Below are 25,960 nucleotides of genomic sequence, written 5' to 3' on the forward strand. Positions count from 1 at the left end.
AGATTCCTGATCTTACTCGAATTAGAACATTAAAAAAAATCTAAAATTAGTACAAAGCAAAAGTGAACTCCAGTTAACAGTAAATACATCACAAGATAAACTCCCAAACTTAAGACATTTTCCCCAATAAGGTTAACTTAATACTTACAGTAAATATTACTTTTATACTTCCTTGCACAGGTTGGGATATGCATGTGAACTATTTCATTACATTCTTTGCACAAAATCATTCTTAGATAATTAGATTTTAGTTTGTCTAGTTTGAGTTCATTTCAGAATAAGATGTTTCAGGGCCTCTGTCACTTTAAATCCAAATAAGCCGTTTACACAAAAGGCTGCAAATTGATGCACAATTATACAACTGTACATCTTTGAAAAGCAAAAGTAGAGCCTCCTGCACAATCAACAGGAATGCAGGAAGTGGTTTCTGGATGGTAAGTCAACAACAAAACACTTGTCATTTCCAGCAGCCATTGTACAATGCAGACAGCAATAAAACAAGTTGATGACACCAAAAAAACTTTGAATTATTGTCAAAAAATGACTGGCTATTTTTTAATTATTATTATTATTATTAGAAGCAGTTGAGATCAAAATGAAAGTAAAAGAAAATTAAAATGCGTGCAAATGGTGAATTTTGCATGGCAGGTCCCCTGAATATCTTTAGCTCTATTTTTTGTTAACAAAAACTGACCTCAGAGTTTCTGTTGTCTGTTTTCACCAGCAGAAGGACAAAGTATAAAAATGTTCCTCTGTGTGGAAAGCTTCCCTACTGAGACTTTATCCAGTCAAAACAACTGGAATCACACCAGTAAGGAGCTAATCCATGTTGATGTCTGAGTGATCACCGACATGTGGATTGAAGAGGAGTGAAGCAGAAAGTGTCTTTAAGATTAAATATACTGTAAATAGAATTAGCACAAAGCTAAACAGCAAATTATCTGCTTGAGAGAGTATAAGTAAGCTACCAGGATGACCTTGGTGTTTGTTTTTCATCCGACATCGAGCTGATAAAAAGAACAGGAAGGAGTCAGATGGAGGCAGATGTCTAATGTCGTAATTCTTTTCGGGTTGTTTTTTTTCCATCCGGGAGCAGAGCTGCATCCACCAGAGCCGACACCAACAAGGAGAACATCCCGTCGAGCAGCGGCAGCAGTTCAGGGAGCGCCGGGGAGGAGCCGACCAGCGGCGTGGAGTCGCAGGGCGGCCAGGCCGACCGGACCTCCAGGAAGTCCAAACGCTGCCCGACTCTGGTGCAACTCACTGACAACCAGCCTGCCCACGCGGTGAGTCACGTCTCGTCTGATTGAAGCTTATAGGAAGACACCGCACAATGAAATCAATGTCAGTTTAATGAGGCTCGAATTATTTCGTTCTTTTTTAACAGTTTCAAGAGCTAGTCATGTTCTCCACTAATGCACCAGTAATGAAGAAGCATTTTACTCTCACCCTGTCATCCTTTTCTCTGCAGAGCAAATAATTGTCAGGTCTTGTTAGTGAGAATCATTACTGGAGGCAAGCTGGTAAATGACAGGAAGTTGCTTAATGGTTTTTCAACCACTGGACAGCAGCATGTAATATCCAGCAGACAGTACTAATTGTTAATTTTCCCCCTAAGTAAAGTAGTTCACATTCAGGGAGCGATAAGTGCTCAATTAGCCATTATCCACTTGACGTGTGGATAATGGCTAATTATTCAAGTTTTATTCTGTGCCATGTTTCTAACATGTAAGTGGAAAATTCATCATCTTTGAATTAATTATGTTTTTCTCCCAAAAACTAATTAAAATTAAATGGCTGCATTAGTGTGCACATCCTTCAACTTGCATATTTTTTTATTTAACATAAGCCTGAGGCTTGAACACATAGAGTTCAGTTAGTTAATTACATAGATTAATCAATAAATTGCTTCGTTTTGTTTCCTTCCACAAACAAAACAAGACAAGCGGAACCTTTGTATTTGCATGTTTCTGGTAAGACTTTAAATCTGCCGCGCAAGTAACATCCACAAACAACAGTGATTAACAAAGCCGCAAAAAATGGAAAATGCTGCTTGTTTTGTCAGTTTGTGGTTTTTATTTCAAATGCAATTAATTCGTTACAAACCTGCAGTTAACTTTATTAAAAATTTAATCATGTTCCACCACTTTGTCAACTATAGCAACCGCTGCACTGGTTGCTATAAAAAGACTCTGAACCGTATGTGAGCAGTAAAACGACGGACCATTTTACAGTCAAACATATTTACATGCATATTTCAAAGGCAAAATTATTCACGATTGATCTGCATGATGTGCTGTTTGACTGACTCACTGATTTATTTAGCGTCATACACATGGAACAGGAGTAAAGAGACGATCAGATCACAGTTATTTTTTCTCCCTGCATGCCAATAAGTTATATAACAGCACAGATGACACATGATAGCACCACAGCTTCTAGGTTAGACATGATCTGTGTTAGCTGGTGTGAACAGCTTTCTCTGAGAATGACGTATTTTTAAGTTCAAAGCTACAGAAGCTCAACAGCAGCTTTATCATTTTTTAACTTAGTTTTTTTTCTGCAGCAAAAAAAAGAAACATCAGGAAATCTAGCTAGCTAGCTTCCGTTTAGTGAATTGATTTACTAAAATAAATGATCACATCTGGCTGAATGTATGAATATTATTGACTTGACTTTCCCTACAGGCAAGCTAGCTTGCAACCTAGATTAGCAAAAAATATACACTGCTCAAAAAAATAAAGGGAACACTTTAGCATTTAAGTGAAGACTGAAGTGTTCCCTTTATTTTTTTGAGCAGTATATATATAGCCATAACAGGAAAGATAGCAGAGATGGTGTACAACTAAAATAGCCATGATAGTATAAAGTAACCTAGATAGCCAACATAGCTTATGGACTACATAGCTGAGATAGCACATAGTGTAGGTAGCCAAAATAACCCACCATGATTGCTTAGATAGCTTTAACCTAAATAGCCAAAATAGACATGATAGGCATGTAGCAGAGGTAGGTGAGCTAGCTTGTGGCCTAGATAAGCAGGATAGTTTGAAATCATTTCAGAAAGCTGGGATTGGCAAGCTAGCTTATAGCCTAAGTGAGTATTGACAGCTTATAACTAAGACACCCTACAGGCAAGATCCCCAACAAAGCCTGCTGAGTTTACAGTCAAGATAAGTAACTCATAAAGACCTGATAGCTAGTTAGCCTAGTTAGCCTAGCTAGCAACATTCCCTACGTATCCTCCCTAACCAAGATGCTTACAGCAAGAGCCTACAGCAGGGTTAGCCAAGACATTCCAGAGCAGAGATAAGCAAAGTGTTATTATACTTAGCTAATATATCAAAGCGTAATAATCTATCATGCATTTTTTATTTGACAGCATCTGAGAGTTTTCCAACACCAATTCACACAAGCATAAACTTCAATACTATTAACGCACACTAGCTAATTTGTAATGTTATTCCTTCTTTAGCTTAGCATATACAACAATCATGGCTTTATATCTGTTAGGTTTACTTTGATTTCAAACGACCGTAACATATTGGCTGTTGTGAGACGTATCAACTTTACTGGACCTAAAAGTGTGGGTAACATTAGTTTTTATTTTTTCTTATTCGTCTTCTTCACATTACTTCTTCTCTGTAAATAGGGACTATTTTAGGTCACGTCCATACTGTCCATACTGTCCATACTGAGAGAATTTTAGGTGTGTCCACAAAAGTTTTTCGTCATTTAAGCTGACCAGAACCAATCTTTTTGAACCCGGGTAAAAGAGCCTATAAATTTTGATTTCAGTTTCATGTTTCCATGTTGCCATGCGAGCCGCGTCTATTTTTAAACAATGAGGTTTAAAAATGGCTCCATTTGTCTCTCTATCCCGCATGCGCCTCGCTCTCTCTAATAAACATGGCACTTTTTGTTTGTTTTTTTCTGTAGCAGTGTTACAGCGCCACCCATTGGCCTGGCATACTTACAACAGAATTTGTGAACCAAAGAGAGTAATTCAGCAGACCGAGTTTTTCTTTGTTCATCATGTCTTAGTATCAATGACTAACATACATTCAAACATTCATAAGTCAGGTTTTATCAAAATAACTCTTAGATTCATTTTTACCATTTGCTCCATGTTAGCATCAAAATCATGATTAAGATTTGTTGATTAAATCATTAAAGTTCTAAATGGGTTTATTTTTTTTGCAGATTAGAGAATGTTTTGGTGAGAGACCTGGAGAAACCCACATGGAGCCACTTCATAAAGGGTAAACCCAAATCTCAACTCCTTTGTACACAGTTTGTCAAACCTGTTAACCAGGTGATGGTTTCTCACTGATAAGTTCCCTGCTGAGAATGACAACCATATTTGGCACTTGACCTGATAAGAACAGAGATACAGGTTTCCTGAGGTTTTTAGGCTAAAGTGCACGGGAGTTTTAATCTTAGCTCAATCTGTTTTCCTGTCGCCCTCTCCAGGAATGAGATTTTAAGAAAAGACGGCTCTGGATCTGCTTCACAGGTTGGTTGTTTTGCTCTTAACTTTATTCAACTGTCTTGTTGAAAATGTAAAAACTAGTGTCTTAAAATGCACCGCGGGTAATACAGACAAGAAAGACAAAAAAAAAAAAAATCTGAGATGTGCGTAGCCGAATAACAAAAAGGCCTCCAAAAACGCTGAGTAATATTGTGTGGTTTAGTTTGTTCTCAGGATCCAATCAGTGAAGAATCAACATGTTAGAATTTAAGGAATTAAAGGGTCATGGAGGTTCAGGTGAGAATGACTGGAGAGGAGGGTGGAAAATCACTAGTCAAACAGAAACAGTGAATGAATGAACTCCAGGACAAGGTTGAAGGAGTGTCACTCTGAAGATTCAAGAGTTTTTTCCAAGAGGTTGATATTAAAAACAAAATGTGTTTGATAATCGGCAGATTAATTTAGAGTATTTAGAAAGACTGAAGGTGCATAAGGAATAGTTTACACCAACATGTCCTCTTTTGTTGTACATAAACATACACTGATGAGACAATTACTGTATTTTATAGTCTGTAAGTCAGACATTTTTCATAGTTCGGCTGGAACAGAAGCAACTTAATACACGTTCATTTTCCCTCTTTGTTATGAATTTTCACCATATTTATGTGAACTAGTTGAGTGAGTTGTTGATATCTGAATAACCTATTTAATTATTTGCACTTTGTTTATTTAGAAACAATTCGCTAACATTATTAAGTATTTTGAAGACACAGATAACTAAATTCTGTCCTCAGTTTTCGCGAAATATATATATATATATATATATATATTTTTTTTTTTTTTAAACCACAAAAATACCTAAAGTTCAGAAGTTTGATGATATACTTAAAATAATACGTATCAGTATCTGCTGTAGTGGCTCTGTATTTACTTGGTTTCAGATCAATGCCAAAATATGCAGGCACTGTTTCATAGCAACCCCAGCAGAGTTCCGCCTGTCACCTAGCAACCCCAGCTGAGTTCTGCCTGTCACCTAGCAACCCCAGCTGAGTTCCGCCTGTCATCTAGCAACCCCAGCAGAGTTCCACCTGTCACCTAGCAACCCCAGCAGAGTTCCGCCTGTCACCTAGCAACCCCAGCAGAGTTCCACCTGTCACCTAGCAACCCCAGCAGAGTTCCGCCTGTCACATAGCAACCCCAGCTGAGTTCCGCCTGTCACCTAGCAACCCCAACAGAGTTCCGCCTGTCACCTAGCAACCCTAGAAGAGTTCCGCCTGTCACCTAGCAACCTAAGCAGAGCTCCAGCGCATGCAGCTGGTTTTTATTGCTACATGCGCTGTACAGTGGCTACAGGAAAAGTGTTTTATTGTTGATTTACTGCTCCGAAGGAACTTGTTGCTTTCTTGTTGCTTGTGCAGAAGGCTCTACTACTGCTTCTCAAAAATGGACAGTTGTATAATTGCGCATCTGTTTGCAGCCATTCAAAATTGGAAGAACTGATTAGACTAAAATCTCATCATCTAAGAATAATTTTGTGCAAAAAAAAAAACATAATGCTGTTTGAGGAAGCACAGTAGGTCACCTTTAAGTCGCTGCTTATTGTTGCCTGAGGAGCCGAGAGGCCACCTTCTCCATCTGCCTGTGTCCAGTTTTAATCCAGACTGACACCGTTGACCGGAGCCAAGCACTGCCCGGCTCGTTCAGTGAGTCGTTTTTCCAGGCAGATGGATCTTAGCGGCAGCTCAGGCAGCAGCTCGACCACCACGCCCACATGCTGCCTTCGCGCTGCCGTCTGGATCTCTGACCGAGGGGCGGGCCGTTTCTCCCCCTGCTGCTCATAAACGGCCTGTTTTCAACACGAGCCGTGACATTTATGGCTTTTTCTGCTTACTCATGCTGCCAGTTGTATATTTTCTTTATTTCAAAGTGTTTTTATGACCTCGTAGAAATCATAATGCATACAGTCATGTTTTTATGAGATTACACTGCAAAAACACAAAATCTTACCAAGTGTTTTTGATGTAGCTTCTAGTTCAGATATCTTAGTACACTTGAAATAGGACAAAACTACCTTAAAAGTATTTTTTTAACAAGACATATGAGCTTATTTTAAGTCGATAATTCCTTAATATTGATTTTAAAAAAGTACTATTTCCATTGGCAGATTATTTAATTTATAACAAAACATGTTCCCCACTTTATATGTGAAATAATCTGCAAATAGAACGAGTACTTTTTTCATACCCAGAAATGATTGATTTCTTATTTCCAGGTTTTTAAGATATTTGCTCTAGAAACCAGACCAAAAATATTTGGTAAGAATTTATGTTTTTGCAGTGTATTTTTTTATTTTTTATTTTATTTACAAATTTCATGTAATTAATTAGTTTTTTATACTAAGACATTAGCTTAAACTGTTTGTAGGATTATGTAAAAGTTATGGATTTGATCTGCATGAAGCCTTAAATTACTGTGACGTCGTTATTTGCATGCCTAAGCTTCCTGTTTCCCGCCGTTCGCACACACAGTTCTTAATCTTTGAACACACAAACAGCTGTTGTGTAGCTTTTGTTTCACTGCATCGATTTCAGTAAACTGATCCTGAACAACAGCAAACATGTTGTACTTGCAATGCCAGAAAACCGATAGTGGGAAGTGATAGCAGCGCCGCTCACGTGCGCGTCAAAACAAAAAGTCATGAGGATATTATTTCAGCAACGTACACTGACTGGCAAATTCATTCATGCTTTTTTTTATTTTGCAGATTTCTTTCTCATTTTTTCTAACCTACTGCAGCTCTCTAAGATTCCCTTTGTATTAAACCAATAAGTTAATCTGCTGGCAAGTCGTACTAATAAACAGTTTATCGTAAGATTTTAAGGAGCCTTTTTAGGTTTCTGGTAACAGTTTCTGATTTTACACTAATCTAGTGTGAATTATGCACTTGAATGTCTTCTACAATTTAATATTTTGTGAAGTTATACCCAAAATTTCAGTTTGTTATATAAGGATTTTACGCAATATGTCTGCAGAAGCTTTGCATAACTTTATTTAGCTTTATTTCATCAGCTCTGACTAGCATTCCTATCGCTACTAAAGCTGCAATATGTAATTTTTATTTTTAAAAAATAGTTTTTTACATATTTGTTAAAATTATCTTTATATTGTGACAGTATAAGGCTGATAATATGTGAAAAAATCCAGCTGGTTTGCCTTCTCCCAGTGTTCCCAGAACTAACTGAAGAAATACACCAGTAGAAACAACCAATCAGAGGCAGGAGGAGGGTCTTACCGCTGTCAATCACTCTCCTGCTAGTAGCACTTGACACCTGAACTTCAATTGATTATTTGTAACAAATGAACTCAGTTTTTTTTTCAGTGTACAAAAACAAGCTTCTTCTTTCATTCCCAATAATAAACAACCTTTATTATTGGCATTATTATTGATTCTTCAGCATTATTTTAGTGGCTGGGTGAGGCACAGTGACGTCATGAATTTACTGCTAAAAACAAGTTATCTAAGTTTTAGCTTCAGAGTAATGAGTCCCTGGGATGTTTTGTGGAAGAGTTTCACTAAACAACATTCATCCAATATCAATATTTTAAGATTTGATTTCAGTTCTGCTTTAAACGTTGGTCTCATCTAACCCGGATATTTTCTTCCCTGTTGTTTCCTGTTTCTGCATGTCTTGTTGCAAAATGAAAACAGGACGCTTAAAAACTTCCGTGCAAATGCAAACCACAATTTTCAGGTTTTTCATTGGTAACCAATTTAAAATCCATGTTTTCCTTCCACTACAAGCGTGCGCATAAAACCCCAGTAAAATACAATCAAATTTGTGGTTGTAGCATGACAAAATATGTAAAAGTTTAAGGTGTAATGAGTTTGCATGTGTGCTGTTTCTGTAGCAAAATGAAACATGGAGCAGGAATATGAGATAAGCGTCTGCAGGCGCAGTGAGGTGGAGGTTTGGGTGCATCAGGTCAGCGGCTGGTCCCCTTAAAGATACGAAGACAAGAATGAGCGCTTCTTATTTATGCCATGTCAGCAAAATTCCTGTAAAATTTCACCACATTTCTGTTTGTAGAGTCTGCACATGTAAACTCAGGGCTTAATCATTTACTAATACGACCACTCAACACACACACACACACACACACACACACACACACACACACACACACACACACACACACACACACTATCTCTCTCTTCTGTCAGTTTAAGCCGTTTTTTCTTCATCAGCTTTATCTCTGATGATGATGTAACGCCAGCTCTGGAGGGCGAACACATGGTGGAGTTTAGTGTGTGTGTGTGTGTGTGTGTGTGTGTGTGTGTGTGTGTGTGTGTGTGTGTGTGTGTGTGTGTGTGTGTGTGTGTGTGTGTGTGTGTGTGTGTGTGTGTGTGCGTGTGTGTGTGTGCATATCTAAATTATATCAGGATGATGCGAGCTGCAACATCTGCGCTGGAGTTAATCCACGGCGGCTCTCTCCAGAGCGCACATCGGGCCGGTTTGTGTTTACGTCGCTGATCCCTCGCAGCAGCTCTTCTTCTTCTACTATTTATTATCAGCGGATTGATTCGTCCGTCGGCTCCAGCAAACAGGACAACGTAATCAAGTAAAAGTGAGCCGTCAGTCGACAGCTTTTATCTGCTTAATGAGTCATTTGTTTCTGTAAGGACAGAAAAACGGCTCACTAGTGAGATTTTCTGGCCATAAAAGGCGTTAATGATTGTGTGTAAGGACATTATGTGATAATCTGATTTAAAATGCATCCGACCATTGAATTCGTGGAATATAAAACCCAATAAGTGTGAAAAAGATGAAGGCAGGGAGTAAAATGCAACGTTAGAAATGAGAAAAAAACACAAAGTGTCTGACAGGAGAAATGAGAGAAGCATGTAAGCAGTAAAATTACAGGAAAAATATTTTAAAAAACAGTTACTTCTCTTAAAAACAGTGCAACTATTGCAAATATTATCATAAAAATCAACTGGTTGCTTTTGCTGTTTAGTTTGGGACTGAAACCCAAAAAACTAAAGTAAAAACTGTAGTTTTTTTTTACTTCATCAAGACATTTACACAAATATTACATAGAAAACTGTAGATTATGATCTAATTTTTTAAAATTTGAAACAGAAAATCACCAATTTCCTTCTACACATCTAAAAATAATGTAACACGTTGATTATTACTCTTATAATATTGGTGGATATTATCCATCCGTCCATCTATCCATTTTCTTACACCCTTGTCCCTCAGTGGGGTCGGGAGGTGCTGCTGCCTCTCCAGCTAACGTTCCGGGCGAGAGGCGGGGTCACCTGGACAGGTCGCCAGTCTGTCGCAGGGCAACACAGAGACACACAGGACACACAACCATGCACACACACACACTCTCACACCTAGGGGCAATTTGAAGAGGCCAATTAACCTGACAGTCATGTTTTTGGACTGTGGGAGGAAACCGGAGTACCTGGAGAAAACCCACCATGCACAGGGAGAACATGCAAACTCCATGCAGAAAGACCGGGGCCGGGAATCGAACTCAGAACCTTCTTGCTGCAAGGCAACAGCTCTACCAACTGCACCACTGTGCAGCCCTTGGTGGATATTATGTTACTTTAAAACATTTTATAGTTATTTTTCCTTGAAGCATGTTTCTAAAGGCAAATTGTTTTGCTCCCTGTTTGAATTCATCAATGTGAACTGAAAATGCTGTTTATTCTGCCTGCTTGATTTACATTTAATCGAATTTCATTCTTGCTTTCATATCTGCGAAATAATGAGAAGAATAAGGAAACCTTTCGTGGGCTTTGAAACTCAACAAACAAACCGCAACTTGGCAAGTTGTAGTTTCTGCGTATGAAGGAATAATTATCCATCTCCACTGAAAAACTCACAGATGAACTTTTAAACATTAATCTCACTTCATGCTACATCCTGTTTGGACATAAACAAGCTCAAAATAAAGAAATGACTGATGTCATGCGTCTGCTGGGGAGAAACTCTTTAGAGAGCATCTGACATTAAAAAATAAAACAAAAAAGTAACAACACTGTAAACAGAATCAATCAATCAAATTTGATTTGTATAGCAAATTTCAGCAACAAAGCATTTCAAAGTGCTTTTCATCATAAAAACACAGAAATACAAAGTCATAGAGCACACAGTGAACATCATTAGATTATTGATTAATGTTCATAATTAGGTTTCAGAAGAAACAGTTTTCAGTCTAGATTTAAAGGAACTCAGTGTTTCAGCTGTTTTGCAGTTTTCTGGAAGTTTGTTCCAGATTTGTGGCACATAGAAGCTGAAAGCTGCTTCTCCAGAAAACAACAGCGTTAAAAACTGAAGAATTAACCATTTCAAAAACAACAGTATGACCTGAACATGTAACGTTTGTGGCACACCACCAACCCATCAGCCAAGTCGATAACAGATCAATGCTCCGTTGATCAAACATGATCAGGTTCAAGGAATCTGATCTTAGACTCAGTCAAAAAGTGGTGGGATCTATTTAATTGTATCACAAATTCTCCTAATAAAACCTTAAATTCATCAAAAGATGCTAACAGATGAAACAAATTTACTCAACTGACTGCCGCAGTCTCTTTTTAAAATGCAACAACCTGCTGTTGTCTAAGGAGCATCTCTAATATTTAACCAGGCTGTTGGTCGTTATGGTCTGTTTTGATCAGGCAGAGGAAAAGAACAACTTTACCAAAGATGTCCTTTGATTTATGTGAGATTGTGTTTTAATAAAACAGGTTTCATCAAAGCAAAACATCCGAGGTTCTGAAACGGCTCTGAAAGTGACTGAGATTCAAAGCCTTCCACGTTTCAGGTTTGGTTTTTAATTCGTGACGATAGTAGAAAAGTTTCTGCTGAAGATTAAACTAAAGAAACGAGGCAGAGAGAAATTATACATGAAAATACAATTCATTTTTCTCACGAACCAAATTTACTTTTAATAAAATAACGTGAAGTGAACTTCAGTGACCCGACAAAATGCAAAAAGCAGCACAAAGCCACAATGAAACACCACAATGAAACGCAAAAACAATCGCCACAGTCTAACAGCAACAAGCTGTGAAACATCAAGAATAATTTACAAGACAGCAGCAAAACAAAACTCCATGTTGTTTCTAGTCACACCGGGAGAAGAAGAGCAGAGGAGCTCGTTTTTTTATTCACAGATTATGAATAAATCACTCCATACTGTCATGAAACGATGAAAGTTTCAACAAATTTGTTAAAATATTTTTTATAAAGGTTTTCATGTCGTTTCCCAATTAAAATATTAATTGTTTATTTATTGTAATGCAGATAAAGAATTCACAGTAATATTATTTTTGTGTTTTAAACTGGGGAGAAAAAGCGAATTTTGGCCCCTCAGGACTTTTGACTCAGGGATTTTTTATTCCTGGCTGTAATTTGAGGTTTGATAGGTGTTAAAATAACCACCTGTACAAAAGCCACAGTGCTGTTTTTTCCCAGCAGGTGAACTGGAACAGGATGAGCAGTGTTTATTCAAATTACCTGAGTGTGTCTTTTGATAAGGCGATGCTGACAGACAGAGCGAGTTCAGTTTGTACTGTGCAGGAGGAAGGAGGGTTCCTGAATCTCGGCCGTGACGCCACGTGGGGGAAATGTGTACAGTTAATCTGCCCCAGTCTGCACGTTCACACAAGGCCTGCAGTTCCACTTTGTGTGCTGTCTGATTCACATCGCAGTTATTTCCCATGCAACAGCTGAGGAGACGTGATAAGTGCCTGGTTCTGGCCCTGTGCCCCGAACCGCAGCTACTACTGATGCTAATCGTTCTGCTCTGGCATAATGGGTCAGAACATTTGGGTAACAATACCAAAACAATGTACTGTAAACCAATCTGTTTGGTTTGTTTTGACCTGCTTTGCTGTAACCACAAGGGATTTTACATCCATCCATCCATCCATCCATTTTCTTGACACCCTTGTCCCTCAGTGGGGTCGGGAGGGTTGCTGGTGCCCATCTCCAGCTAACATTTCGGGCGAGAGGCGGGGTCACCCTGGACAGGTCGCCAGTCTGTCGCAGGGCAACACAGAGACACACAAGACAAACAACTATGCACACACACTCTCACACCTAGGGGCAATTTAGACAGACCAATTAACCTGACAGTCATGTTTTTGGACTGTAGGAGGAAACCGGAGTACCCGGAGAAAACCCACCATGCACAGGGAGAACATGCAAACTCCATGCAGAAAGACCCGGGGCCGGGAATCAAACCCAGAACCTTCTTGCTGCAAGGCAACAGCTCTACCAACTGCGCCACTGTGCAGGATTTTACACTAAAACTATATTGTTTCTTCGTCACTTTATTATTGTTTTCAATAAGCAAATTGAGATTTGAAGAAAATCTAAAATAAGATTCCAGATTCCAAAGCATTCTGCTGCAAATGTGGAGAAACTAAGAGAGGCATGCAGATGCAGGGAGGAGGTTTTCATGTAAATCTCCTTCTTTGAGGCGAGCGTTTTCACGTAGCTGCGTTATGGAGGGAAAACAGAAATCATCCAGTCAGCCTACGTGTAACAGATCACATTCTCTGTGCCTTTTCGTGTCCTCTTCTCTCGCCCCTCCTCCATCTTTCTCCCCAGCGTCCCTCCGCCCCTCTCTGCAGAAACAAACAAGCCCACAGCTTCCACCTATATGGCAACCTGTTGTGTCATACAATTAAAGCGCGCCCTTTTCAGACGTAAACAAAAACTGCATCCCTTTGTCTACTAGGGCGTAGAAACTTCTAGAACCTAATCAATAATTTAGAATAATTTTGAAGCGTTCATTTATTTCAATAAATCAATCAATAAAAAAACATTAGATTGTGTGAAGAAAGTTAGAATTATTTATTCTCAAAGATAGATAGATAGATAGATAGAAAGATAGATAGATAGATAGATAGATAGATAGATAGATAGATAGATAGATAGATAGATAGATAGATAGATGTTTTTTGCTTCAGAATCAAAATAAACTTAAATATTATAAAATTACTGTTTAGCCTCCATGGCATTTCACTTTAAAAACTGTTTTCAAGCCTTAATTTCTGCTAATGATGATTTTCAGCTTACAGCCATTAAAACATTTGAGTAGAATACAACATTATTATAATAAAATAAAGCGTGTCTAATACCTCCTGAAATGTTATTTTCTAAAGGTAATCTAACATGAGCTTTCTCCGTTGAAGTGGATTATATTTCACCTCGGCTTGCCATACCTGTGAGAGCAAAGGAAAACCGTGGCGTAGAAGGAGATAACGAGTCAAATAAGAGGCGGGGCTAAGGGAGTGCTGTCCAATCAGAGCTAGGAACGCTCCAGCGGGCGTACGTTTTCATGTTTCCCCCCCACAGCCAATCAGATTCGAGGACCCGCCCCTCTCTGAAGGGCGGGGCTGATCGAGTCCAGGCTCAACTTAAAGAGTCTCCCCCCTCCGCCAGCCTGCAGGTTGTTGTTGTTGTTGGATTGAGGACGCTTTGCTTTTACTCTCATGGTTGTTCAGACGTTAAGGATGAAGATCCAGGAGTCGCCCGTCGCCTGTGACGCGGGGAGGATCGGAGGCGGGGAGGTGCGCGGCTCGGAACCGGACCGAGAGGACGTTCCGCGGCTGGACCTGACAGCTCTGACCGAGGACAGCAGCTGGGGAGGTGAGGGCTGCACGCTTCATTCTTCACTCACACACAGCTTCAGAATGTAAACACGCTTTAATTAATGACCTCCATTTGGATTTGGACCTTCTGCTGCAACTGCGCCTCCGCTGCTGAATTAATCACAAGAAAAATCCTCTTAAAGTCTCCAGTCACCTGGTTCGGTTCGTCGCCTTTCCTGCAGGATTCTGCAGCTAAATTTGGTTTAAACACTTTAATATAACATTTTTTTGTTAGTTTTTTTTAGCTAGTTGTGACGCAAACAACCTGCAGCTGTAATTTCCAACCAGAATCGATTGATAATATTGAATATTGAAATAGTCAGAATTGATTTGCATTTAGAAGAATAGTCGATTATTTGATATTTTGTACTCGTGTGTTGGTAAATAATATGAGTGAAGGCATCAGAGAGGAGCAGTGTCCCGTAGTCATTCCACTATCAGATTTTTGCTGGAGAATAATTATTGCAATAAAAATGATAATATTGTTGTTTTGAGACATTTTCCTAGTAATTTAGTGGTAACATCGTATAATAACACAACAACGCATTCTCAAAGATGAATAAAGTTGAAATTCTAATGAATATTTAACTCTGGAATTGGGGGATATTTTAAATATCCAAAATAAACAAACAAAAACAACAGAAACAACAATTGTTTTTTTAAGTCTCTGTAAACAAAATTGCCCTAAAAAAAAGGGGCCAACTTTCATTATCCAGTTTTTGGTAGAAAGAAAGAGAAAATTTAAAAGCGATAAATAATGCAAACGGAAATGATTGGTTTTGTTTTAATTTGCGATGAAATGAGTTATTGCCTCTTGTGACAGGCCTGGTAAAGCCTTGCATCACTCACACACCTCCTCCTCTTCCTCCTCCTCTTCCTCTTCATTATTTCCTCCGACTGATCTTGAATTTCTCGTTTCTCTGTTCCCTTTCTGTGCAAAAAGAAAAGGAAACAACTCAGTTTGTCTGGTCCTCTGACGTAGATTGTTTAGATGGGAGAAACCTGCAGCACACCCAAACTTTCCAGTTTTTTTTTTTTTTTTATCACAGTGCAGCGCATTTGCGCAGAAGGAAGTAAACAAACGTGCAGAGAACACATCAGAGAACACGCTGTCCTGAAACCGTTCTTTTGTTCCGGTTTTGCTCCAAACCGGCGCAGTTTCCTGTTTGATGTGATGAAAACTGTGCGGCAGAATAAAACGTGTCAGCTTCAGCATGCGTGCCTCGTGCCCGTGGAGCCCCCTAGTGGTCAAAGTTTGCATTTGGGAAAAATACTGGCGCTCTGAGGAGGAGAGAAAAGGAGAGAGAGGTTGTTGTTGCCATGCAGCCAGCCCTCCTCTTTCCCTGCACACATGGAGGACGGATGTGGTTTCTCTCCAGAGTCATAGGAAAACATTCAGTTGTGATGTTAGTATAAGATGACCGCCATTTTTATTCGACATTATTTCGTCCCAAAAGATTCAAGTGAGGTCAGAATATTTGCAGAAAGCTAAATTTGTCTTTGCTGTAAGTGAGAGAAGCACTCGTCTGAGCAGCGGGCAGCAACATGTGGGGGCAGGGCGCATCACTTAAAGAACTGGAAATCAGAAAGGAAAAAGAAGGGTAGAAAATTCTCCTCTTCCTTGCCTCCTACCGTCTTTCCTCTTGTCCTTCATTTGTCTTTCCTTCCTTCCCTTTTAGTTGTCCTCTTTTCTTTCTTCTTTATATCCTTCCTTCTGTCTTCCAAGTTTTCACGTTTGTCTTTCCTTCATTCAGTTTTCTCATCTTTTTGACATTTTTTCTTCCATCCTGCGTTACGTCCTTCATCCTTTTCCTCTTTATCTGGTCTTTCTTTCCCTCCTTTTATACTTTGTTGCTTCCCTCCTCTCTTGCTGTTTTTCTTATATCCTTTCTTCCCTCCCTTCATTCTTTCATTCTTTCATTCCTTCTATCCAGTCGGCTCCCCTGGAGGAACCGGTCCATGTATCTTCCAGGTCCGGCTCGGTTCTGTTGGTACATTTTGTGCTGAACACAGAATATTTCATTTCCACAGACGCACTGATTGACTCCAGTTACTCTCCAGCACTGAGGGCCTAAAGAGGGATTTACGTCGCGTATAATCGGACAATAAAGCCGTATTATTCTGCAGAAACGGGCCTGTGGACGCGGGTCTGCGACCTTTGCCCCCACCCGCTGCGGTCCGCTGTGACCTGATATTCGCTGCTGGCAGGAAGTGACACAGTTACGTTCACTTTCACTCCTTCACCTTCTGCTTTCTGTCTCTGTTCCTGTAGATTCCCCCTTTCCTAACTCCTGCTTCCTCGATTTCAAAAGCGTTTTCCACGCTGCTCGTTGCGACGGTAAGTCCTGTCCGCATCGGAGCGGCTAATATGTCAAAGTAATTAAAAAGGAGAGAGGAGCAGCTGCCTGTCTTGACCTTTTCCTTCTGCATGGCGACATGCTTGAGCGCTCCGGAACATAACCGCCGAGTATCCGGGCGCAGCGGCGCACAGGCCGGTGTTTTGTTTCATTAATCTAGTTAATCCACAGCCATCAGGGTGCAGTTGATTTAAAGGATTAATTTAAAATGCCATGGAGCCTCAGCGGCGGGCTGACCGGAGCCTCGCTGGAAGGAAAAACATGGATGTGATGCCGTTTAAAAACCTTCTGACGCGCCGCAGGGTCGAGCTGAGCGACGCTGTGGAGATAAAACAATTTTAAAAAGAAGTACTTTTCCCCAAACAAACAAAAAAAAACACACAAAATTTGAGATTAATCTCAGAAATTTCCAAAAATTTAACATTTTCGACTTTTCGATTTTGTTTTTTTTCTAGAACATTTCTGAGAATAATCTAAAAAAAGTTGAACATTTGTGAGAAAATAATTTTTGAAATTTTCAGGTTAATCTGTCCTTTAACATTTCTACTTTTATTACTATAACATCTTGTGACTTTGAGGTTTTTGAAACGACTCGTTTTCCAGATTCCTGAAACTATAAACCTATTACCAAACAACAGCTGGATGGGTTTTTTAAGCGCTTGGGTTGTTTTTAGAAGCAGTAGAAACCAAAATGGAAATACAAAATGTGAATTCCTCAACCTGTTTGATGCAGAGAACTGGTTGAACATCCCTGCTGTAACTGCATGTTCATGTCTGCGCATGGAAACGGCCCTTTATTAACCATTAATATCTCAAAAATAGTCCAAATAGCTTTTCTTTCCTCCTTCCTAGTTTCTGTCATGTTTGCATTTTAGCGAAGGAATGAAAAATCATGTTTGACCTGTTTGGCACATAAGTTTGTGATGCTATTTCACAAACAAGATTTCATGGAAACACCATAAAATTAACTTTGTATTGTAACAGAAGCCGCATCAACTACCTACTGAAATTGCAGTGGATCACCAAACTTATTGCTTGGGAATGCAAAACCTTTGCAAGCTAACGCAAAAGAAAACAGTCCCCTTAAATCCCCTACGGGACTCCATAAAGGACAAAAACCTGCAGGGTTCTGGAGCTGGAATCTGAGCTAACTCTCATCCAGCTTGGCCCAAATGTTCCCCCAGAGTAGAAAAACATGGAAACCGTCCGCGCTCCGTCCTTCCTGCCGAGTCTCTGCAGTTTCAGCGCTAGCATTTCCCAAACAGCCTGAGATTTTCCCCAGCTTGTGTGTCTTGTCTTTTTCTCATGCACACACGCCTGAACAGATGCAAGTTTTTGTCTGTGGAAACTGGATAAACACAAGCTCCTCACAAAGGCTCCCAGCGGGGACCGCGGCCTGACATTATCCCGCAGAGATCTGCTCTTTTATTAATAGCTCGGGCATCATCAGGGGTGTTCCTCTGCAGACATAATTATTACCAGAGAGGCGGCGGCGGCAGTAGCCGGGGGGACTGCGGAGGGCAGGGTGGGTGTGGTTTACCCACACTTTCACAACAACATCAAACCCCAGAGGAAAATGTTCTTTACTGCCGTGGTCGGAGGAATTTTACTCCCTCTGAAAAGATCAGAATTTCGATTCAAATTAACTTTTTGTTTTATGTTTAAATCTGGAATGTAGGTCAAAATTCTACTATTATTTTGAAAAGTGTAACTAATTCTTCTTACTTTAGAGGAAAATTGCTTTGCAGCAACAAATGCAACTCTGAGAAATTTGAAGTCTTGCCAACAATTTAGTAATTTGTAAAAACTGCATGATGTGTGTTAGCATAGCTGGTCACCAATGGAGGCTGATCATTTTTCAGCATTTTGTGATTGAAATTGTTGGTTTTAAAAGTCAAACTAAGCATATTAAAGGTGCATTCTTTTAATTTTTTTATGTGAAAGTACCAAATTATTCATTTTCTACCTTTTTAAAATTACCGCTATGATTTTGAAACAAATTAAACGGCATAAATTCAGGCTTTATTGCCTCTGCGTGCAGATTAAATCGAATCCTGCGTGTTTTGTCTGCACCTCCAGCTCGATGTCTTCGCGCTGCACGTTTTGACCCGACGGTCTGTGGTCGTTTCTCCTCAGAGCCGATCCTGGCGTGCCCGCTGCAGAGGGAGAGCATGGACCGCGAGGAAGCCCGGCTGTCCCCGCACGCCGGCGGCCGCCTGATCCGCCAGCTGCTGGAGGAGGACAGCGACCCCATGGTGTCGCCCCGGTTCTACGCCTACGGTCACTGCCAGCAGTACCTGGACGACACCGAAGTGCCGCCTTCGCCGCCAAACGCTCACTCCTTCATCAGGTGCGCCCGTTTTCTTCACGTTTCTTCCTTTCCGTCTGCATGTGGGGCAAAGAGGAGAAAAGGTTAAACGTTTTGTTTTGCCTCTTCAGTCGCAGGCGGAGTTCATCCCTCGGCTCCTGCGACGACGAGCGAGAGGAGCTGACCTCCGCCCAGCTCACCAAGAGGATTCACGTTCTCAAGAAGAAGATCCAGAGATTCGAGGAGAAGTTCGAAGACGACAGGAAATACAGGGTATTCACAGCAGCTGTTGGGGAATAAAGCCTGGTTTGTTCTGATTATTACCAGAAAAGCTCATTATTTTCTGTCTTCCAGCCGTCACACGGTGACAAAGCTGCAAACCCAGAAGTGCTGAGGTGGCTCAACGAACTGGCCAGGCTACGGAAAGAGCTAAAAGGTATAAAAAAAACTTTTTTCTCTGACTTTTTCTTTAATACCAGGTCCAATTTTCAAATTTTATCGTTTTTTCTTTTCTTAAAAAAAATTACAAACGGCAGAAACTATTTTCAAAAAGTGTACGATGGAGCCAGGCAGCAGGAATATTTATTTAATTACATGAATATAATCATAATATTAGCAAAAATAAAGACAAAATTTTTCCAGAAGAACATATTAAAGTCATCAATTAATTTTGTGTTATTTTTGTGTTGGAGTCATCATTAAATTACTTCTTCATTCTTTTGATATTACTTAATATTACGACTTTATTCTCGTTTTTATTCTCATATTACTTGTAACATTATGACATTTTTGTGAAAGGTAAAAAACATATATGTCTGACTCTGGTATTTTCTCGTAGAGTTGACCTGAATCCACAGTAAAAATAAAAATAAATTGTAAAATATGTTTGTCAAACAAGACGGCACAAAGGTTTCCTTCCACTTTCACGGTAAATATTACCACTGACAAGTAAAACTTGGTGCTTTTTATCACCGTATTAACATTTGGATAAAAACGGGAAGAGTTTTCAAACTAAAACTGATCGAGATCCTGTTTTTATTTCTGAGAATAGACAGAATGTTCTTTCAGCTTTCTTCAATCGAGACCAAAAATCATAAACAAACTGGAAGCATTTCAGTTTTTAAAAGGGAAAAACAATTCAGCACATTTATGTCCATGTTTAAAAAAAATAAACATTTAAGTCAAATCAGCTGTTTTTCTGTAGCGGAAGTGAAAAAAGCGAATCGCATATTTACCTGGACGTGTTTCTGCAGAGCGGAAGCTGATGAAGTCGGAGGAAGACCTGCCGCCGGTGACCCGCCAGCGCAGCAACACGCTGCCCAAAAGCTTCGGCTCCCAGCTGGACAAGAAGCCGCAGCAGGAGAAGGCGCCCAAGCCGCCGGTGGAGAGCACGCTGGAGTCGGTCCAGAAGAAGCTGCAGGAGAAGAGGCAGGAGGTGAACCGGCCCGAGGACATCAAGGTAAAAAACACCTGCTGCACACAAAGATCCAGAGGTCCACCCTGCAGCAAACGTTGACGTCCCTCCTCTTCCCCTGCTGCAGGATATGACGCGGGATCAGATCGGAGCGGAGAAGGTCGCCCTGCAGAAAGCGCTGCTCCATTATGAGAGCATCCACGGCCGACCGGTGAGTCTGGGTCAGCTGCGCCTCCAAATGTCCACGAGATTTACCAGGTTTTTGAGTTTTAAACGCGTGAAAAGCAGAAAAAATTATACAGTGGAGAAGAACATGATTCTGCAGACAGGTCAGAGTTCAGTTTCAAAAAGATCCGTCTCCTCTTTCTGTCGGTTGTAGTTTTTTTTTTAAGAAAAGAAAGAAGGATAACATTTTAAAATCGGACCTGGTATTAAAGAAAAAGTCAGAGAAAATAGGGCTTTTTTTATACCTTTTAGCTCTTTCTGCAGCCTGGCCAGTTCGTGGGTTTGCAGCTTTATCACCGTGTGACGGCTGGAAGACAGAAAATAATGAGCTTTTCTGGTAATAATCAGAATAAATCAGGCTTTATTCCCTTACAGCTGCTGTGAATAAAAACGTTAAAATGAGAAAAAATCATAAATAAATCATAAATCAAAACTAAAGTGCAACTTTTAAATTAAAATCTACTGAAAAATGTTAGATTAAACACAAAGTGATCATTTCAAAGCTTTCAGGTTTCCTTCTATTGACAAAGTGAACAGAATCACTGATTGTTGATTTGGATTTTTAAAATGATATTATTTGAGCTACAACAGTGCAAATGGCCTCCATGTTGTTTTTTTGCTGCGATTTACTAAACAGTAAATGCTTTTCTTGCTCCAGGTCACCAAGAGCGAGAGGCAAATCATGAAGCCGCTGTACGACAGATACCGGCTGGTGAAGCAGATCCTCTGCAGAGCCTCCACCATCCCCGTCATCGTGAGTACCGCAACCTAATTCCCTCGCGCCGCACGTTCGGCACGTCCGCAGGCGCTTAATCCCGGACGGCGCCTTGCAGCGCGAACACGCGGCGGTCACGCCACGGACGTGTTGTTGCCCTCTCAAGACTTTAAGTCCAGACTTAGCAGATCAAAGGATCAGAGACGGGATCCTTCGCAGGAACAGGAACGTCACAGCAAGGAGAGGATGGATTACTCTGAATGAGACAAAATTATTAGGAGTAAATTTCAGTGAAAAAAGTCTGAAAATTAAAAAAAAAAAAAAAACATTGAAATTTCTGATTTTCAAAAGTCTAAAATTTGCTAAAACATCTGGATTTTTTTTAAAAAAGAGAAAATTTCTGAGTTTCAAAAGTTTTAACATTTTTGATCAATATAAAATATTTTGACTGTAAATTTCAATAAGATTTATTTTAACAAAGTGGATAACCAAAATTACACTATTGTTTTAGATTAGAAGGAGTAAATTGTCACTAAAAAAAAATCTAAAAAAATTTCTAGAAAAAAAATGTGAAAAGTCAAAAATTTGCCAGAAAAAATATCAAGAATTTGAGGAAAAAAACGTAGAAATTTGAGTATCAAAATTCTAACATTTTTGACTTTTGACATTCTGAAATTTCGATGTTTCTTTTTCTAGAAAATTTCTGAGATTAATCTAAAATGTCTGTTTTTTTTCCCCAAAATAAAAGTAAACTTTTGAATTTCAGAAATTTCTGAGCTTAATCTCAAAATTAAAGATTGTTTTTTGGCAGACATTGACCATTCATTTAAAATGTGTTTTCTACCTACTGTGACCCTAACACTCCATCACATAAAATGAGTGCCTTTATTGCGTATTCACACTGTTTCCATGCATGTTAATTCCACGCCGTGGCGTTTAATTAAAAAGACGTGCAGGCGGCGGGCTGCGTCTCCTCCGCCGTGCTGTAAATGCTCCTGGTGTGGTTAATCCCTCCCTTCTTGACCGTCACCACAGGGCTCCCCCTCCAGCAAGCGCAGAGGGCCCCTCCTTCAGCCCATAATCGAGGGTGAAACCGCTCTCTTCTTCGACGACATCAAGGTGAAGAGCTGCTGCTGTTGTTGCTGTTTCCCTCTTATTTGCAACCATTTTCCCTCTGATGGAGCTGGTTGGTTGGTGCCTGTTGATTGGGCAGCTGCCTGCTTCCTGCCTCAGCATCAGTACAGCTGTTAAATTAAATTAAATCAGCAGCTGTTGATGTTTGAAACACCGTGTCGCGTGGATGCACGTTTATGTTGGGTGATGAGAAACTAAACCAATGTTCTCCTCTTCCATTTGTCAACACTAATCGGTATAAGCAGTGATTTAAGTACTAACCCTGCACGACCCTCTGTGACTAAACCCCCCAAACCGGTTTGGTTTTAACCCTTTGTCCTGCTCGTCTTCTGCTGCTCTTTTTTTATTAATCATGTCCTGTTTTTTATTTTCTTTCAGGAGGAGGAGGACGGCTCGGAGGACGACGGAGACACAAAGACTCACTTCACAGAAAGCATTCAGCCTGAGCTCAGCGTTTTCAGCTTCATGGACGAGGAAGTGGACGGTTTCATTTCTCCTGTGGACGAACTTTCACCCTCCAAAACCACAGCAGACATGGGGCTGTCCAACCTGCACTCGGCCACCATGTAAGTACATGAAGAAGAAAAACACACCCTCTTGTGTTCTGTAGTATTCAGCGCTTATCAGGCTTTTTGAAACTGAATAACTAACAGTTACTGAAGCAAATAAAAACACGAGCTAACAGTACTTCACATAAACAGCTATTAAAGTTAAAACCAAACTACTAAGGGCTACACAGGCTATCTGCTAGGCTAACAGCTACAGCTATTTAAGTATACAGGCTATTTTAAGTAGTATTTATGTAACAACTGGTGATTCTAACATGTGTTAGTTAGCCTCAGAGCTAAACAAGCTAACAGTTACATAAATTAATCAATATTCCATGTAACAGTTTCTTAAGCTTTTCAAAACTCACAGCTAGCTAATCATGCTGGTAGCTATTTGGACCAACAGCTGCTGAGGTTAATAGCTATTCAAACAAATGGCTACTTAGGCTAACAGCTGCCAGTATCTCAGGCTAATGTCACTCAAGCTAACAGCTACACAAGCAAATAGCTATTGAAGGCAAGAGTTAGTTAAGCTAACATCTACTCAAACAAGAGTTAGTCATTGTGTTTAGCTTCAGAGCTGAACAAGCTAACAGTTGCGTAAATTAACTGCTATTCAGAGTAATAGATTCTCAAGCTTTTCAAAACTCACAGCTAGCTAATTAGGCTGATTGCTATTTGGATTAACAGTCACTATACTTAAACGGCTGCTTAAGCTAACCCCCTCTCAAGCTAACAGCTACACAAAGAAACGCTTAGTTAAGCTAACATTACTCAAATTACTCATGCTAATGTGAGTTAGTTTTGGAGCTTAGCCTCTCAGCTACTCAATAGATTAGTTAGCCACTGTAAAAACTACTTAAGCTAATGGCTATTTTAGCTCACAGCTATTCTGATGAAAAGATAATGGCTGCTGAAGCTACTCTACCTACTAACTACTTAGGCTAACAGCTATAAAAGTTAATGGCTAATTAGGCTAATACTTACTCCTCAGCCAAATGTCCAAGCTTGGATTGTTCTGCCTACTGTTTACTATAAAGAAATGAACTATTTGTGGGATTAGGTCAGTCGTCTAATTTAAATGTTTTGTTTTTCCTCTCGATCGCAGGCAGGAACTCGTGGAGCAACTTCAAGAGACAAGAGAGGAAAAGAAAAGGATCCGTAAGAACCTGAAGGAGTTTGAGGACCAATTCTTCAGACAAAATGGAAGGTATGAAGAAGCCATGTTTAAGCATGTACTCCTTCATGTTGGAGCCTCTCCAGACTCGTTTACTGATTTTTTTCTGCCTTGTTTTTTCACAGAACTGTCCAGAAGGAAGACCGCTCCCCGCTTTCAGACGAATACCACGAATACAAACACGTGAAAGCCAAACTGCGACTGCTGGAAGTTCTCATCAGTAAAAGAGACTCGACTAAACTCATCTGAGTTGATATGGATTGTTTTTTTAAAAACTGTATTGAGACTGGTGCTCAGTTTCCTGTGAAGCAAACATCTGTGTCTGTTGGACTAAACTGGGAACAAACCGCTGCTCTGGGAACACAAAGCCACCCGTTTCTTCTCCATCAGACCTCAACTTTGAAGCAGGAACTTTGTCCAGACGAAGCGGCACACGCACAAATAAACCTGAATCACTGATAATTTATTTCTATCAATTTGAAAGTTTTAAGAGAATTCATTTCCTATGTTAAACTGTAGAAATTGTTAAAGTTAAAATGTAATATTAGAAGAAATTAGAGGTGAAATTGTTATTTTTGAAGGATTTCGTGATGAAGATGTGTATTTATGCGTATTTTTCTAAGGGAGATGTTACTGTTTGTATCAGTTTTCATCAAAATGAATAGCTATTTCAGTTTTGGCCACCATGTTGTGTCTGAAATTATCTTTTTGTTTTGCTTCTTTAGAAGTTTAATAATCAAGTACCTGCTCACTAATCACTTCGACCCACACAGGCACTGATCACATCCAATCAAAACTGCCCATTTTTGTGACCACTTCAAGAGTTTTGTGGGATTTTGTGTTGATGCTTCTTACTTTATGCCAGATAAGCTGATCTGTAAGTCACCGCTTGGTGGCCAGAACATGGCCGCCCGTTTGTTTCTCTGTAAATACGGATCACAAAGTTTGTTTACGTTTCTGTGAGCGAGTACTTTTCTCCTTTCCTTCTCCAAAATGGATGATTACCTGCGTGAATTTTGTTTTCACTTAGTGTAAACACTGGCCAGGCTTAACAATCCTGAGTGTGTACATTTTAGTACATAAAATTGTGTTTTGTATATAATATGAATTAAATCATATTTTTACTGAGATTTGTTGCCTTTGTGCTTTTTTTTGTTTTGCATAAAATAAGGTTGAGAAAATTGATTTCTGGGCTGCACAGTGGCGCAGTTGGTAGAGCTGTTGCCTTGCAGCAAGAAGGTTCTGGGTTCGATTCCCAGCCCCGGTCTTTCTGCATGGAGTCTCCATGTTCTCCCTGTGCATGGTGGGTTTTCTCCAGGTACTCCGGTTTCCTCCCACAGTCCAAAAACATGACTGTCAGGTTAATTGGTCTGTCTAAATTCTCCCTAGGTGTGAGTGTGTGTGTGCATGGTTGTGTGTCTCTGTGTTGCCCGGCGACGGACTGGCGACCTGTCCAGGTGACCCCGCCTCTCGCCTGGAACGTAGCTGGAGAGGCAGCAGAACCTCCCGACCCCATTAAGGGACAATAGTGTAAAGAAAATGGATGGATGGATGGAAAACTGATTTCTAAATTTCAGAGATCAGGAGGCAGAAAACATTTCTTGGAAATGACATTCTATAAAGTGCTGTACAGAGGTTTTAAATTACTTATCATTTGAAATAAAGTGTTTAAAATTGTGGAAAATGAAAGGAAAAAATGTTTTCCAGCAGTATCTTGAGAGCGACGACGGCGTATTAGGACCATTATAGATACGGGGGGAAAAGGTCTTACTGCTGTTCAACTTCTGAGTTTTGACTTTGGAAACTCAGAAATTTCAGTTTTCTCTAAAAAATTTGACTTTAATCTCAACTTTTCTCAAAAGTGTCTCACAAATTTTTTACTTTTTCTAAATCTCAGAAATTTGACAAAAATCAAGAAAATATGTG

At 39.9% G+C, this 25,960-nt stretch overlaps 1 protein-coding gene across 8 annotated transcripts in view; it reads left to right on the forward strand.

Moving 5' to 3' along the window:
* The window catches only part of fam13a (family with sequence similarity 13 member A), a 67,648-nt gene extending 42,484 nt beyond the window's left edge, over positions 1-25,164 (forward strand). For 5 of the 8 annotated variants that reach the window (XM_008419812.3, XM_081611314.1, XM_017305319.2 and 2 more), the window contains 15 exons: positions 1,097-1,286; positions 4,204-4,262; positions 4,474-4,516; positions 14,010-14,154; positions 16,429-16,494; positions 18,650-18,863; positions 18,953-19,094; positions 19,176-19,257; positions 20,075-20,280; positions 20,363-20,446; positions 21,119-21,214; positions 22,211-22,294; positions 22,688-22,875; positions 23,966-24,067; positions 24,160-25,164. In XM_008419812.3, the coding sequence (XP_008418034.1) occupies positions 1,097-1,286; positions 4,204-4,262; positions 4,474-4,516; positions 14,010-14,154; positions 16,429-16,494; positions 18,650-18,863; positions 18,953-19,094; positions 19,176-19,257; positions 20,075-20,280; positions 20,363-20,446; positions 21,119-21,214; positions 22,211-22,294; positions 22,688-22,875; positions 23,966-24,067; positions 24,160-24,283 (1,825 nt within the window). In that variant the 3' untranslated portion in view covers positions 24,284-25,164. The remainder of the gene's footprint in view (positions 1-1,096; positions 1,287-4,203; positions 4,263-4,473; positions 4,517-14,009; positions 14,155-16,428; positions 16,495-18,649; positions 18,864-18,952; positions 19,095-19,175; positions 19,258-20,074; positions 20,281-20,362; positions 20,447-21,118; positions 21,215-22,210; positions 22,295-22,687; positions 22,876-23,965; positions 24,068-24,159) is intronic. The other 3 variants (XM_081611325.1, XM_081611323.1, XM_017305327.2) reach the window with 3 other exon arrangements.
* The last annotated feature ends 796 nt before the right edge of the window (positions 25,165-25,960 follow it).

This window comes from Poecilia reticulata, chromosome 1, assembly GCF_904066995.2.
Source record: "Poecilia reticulata chromosome 1, P_reticulata-male-v2, whole genome shotgun sequence".
NCBI lineage: Eukaryota > Metazoa > Chordata > Actinopteri > Cyprinodontiformes > Poeciliidae > Poecilia > Poecilia reticulata.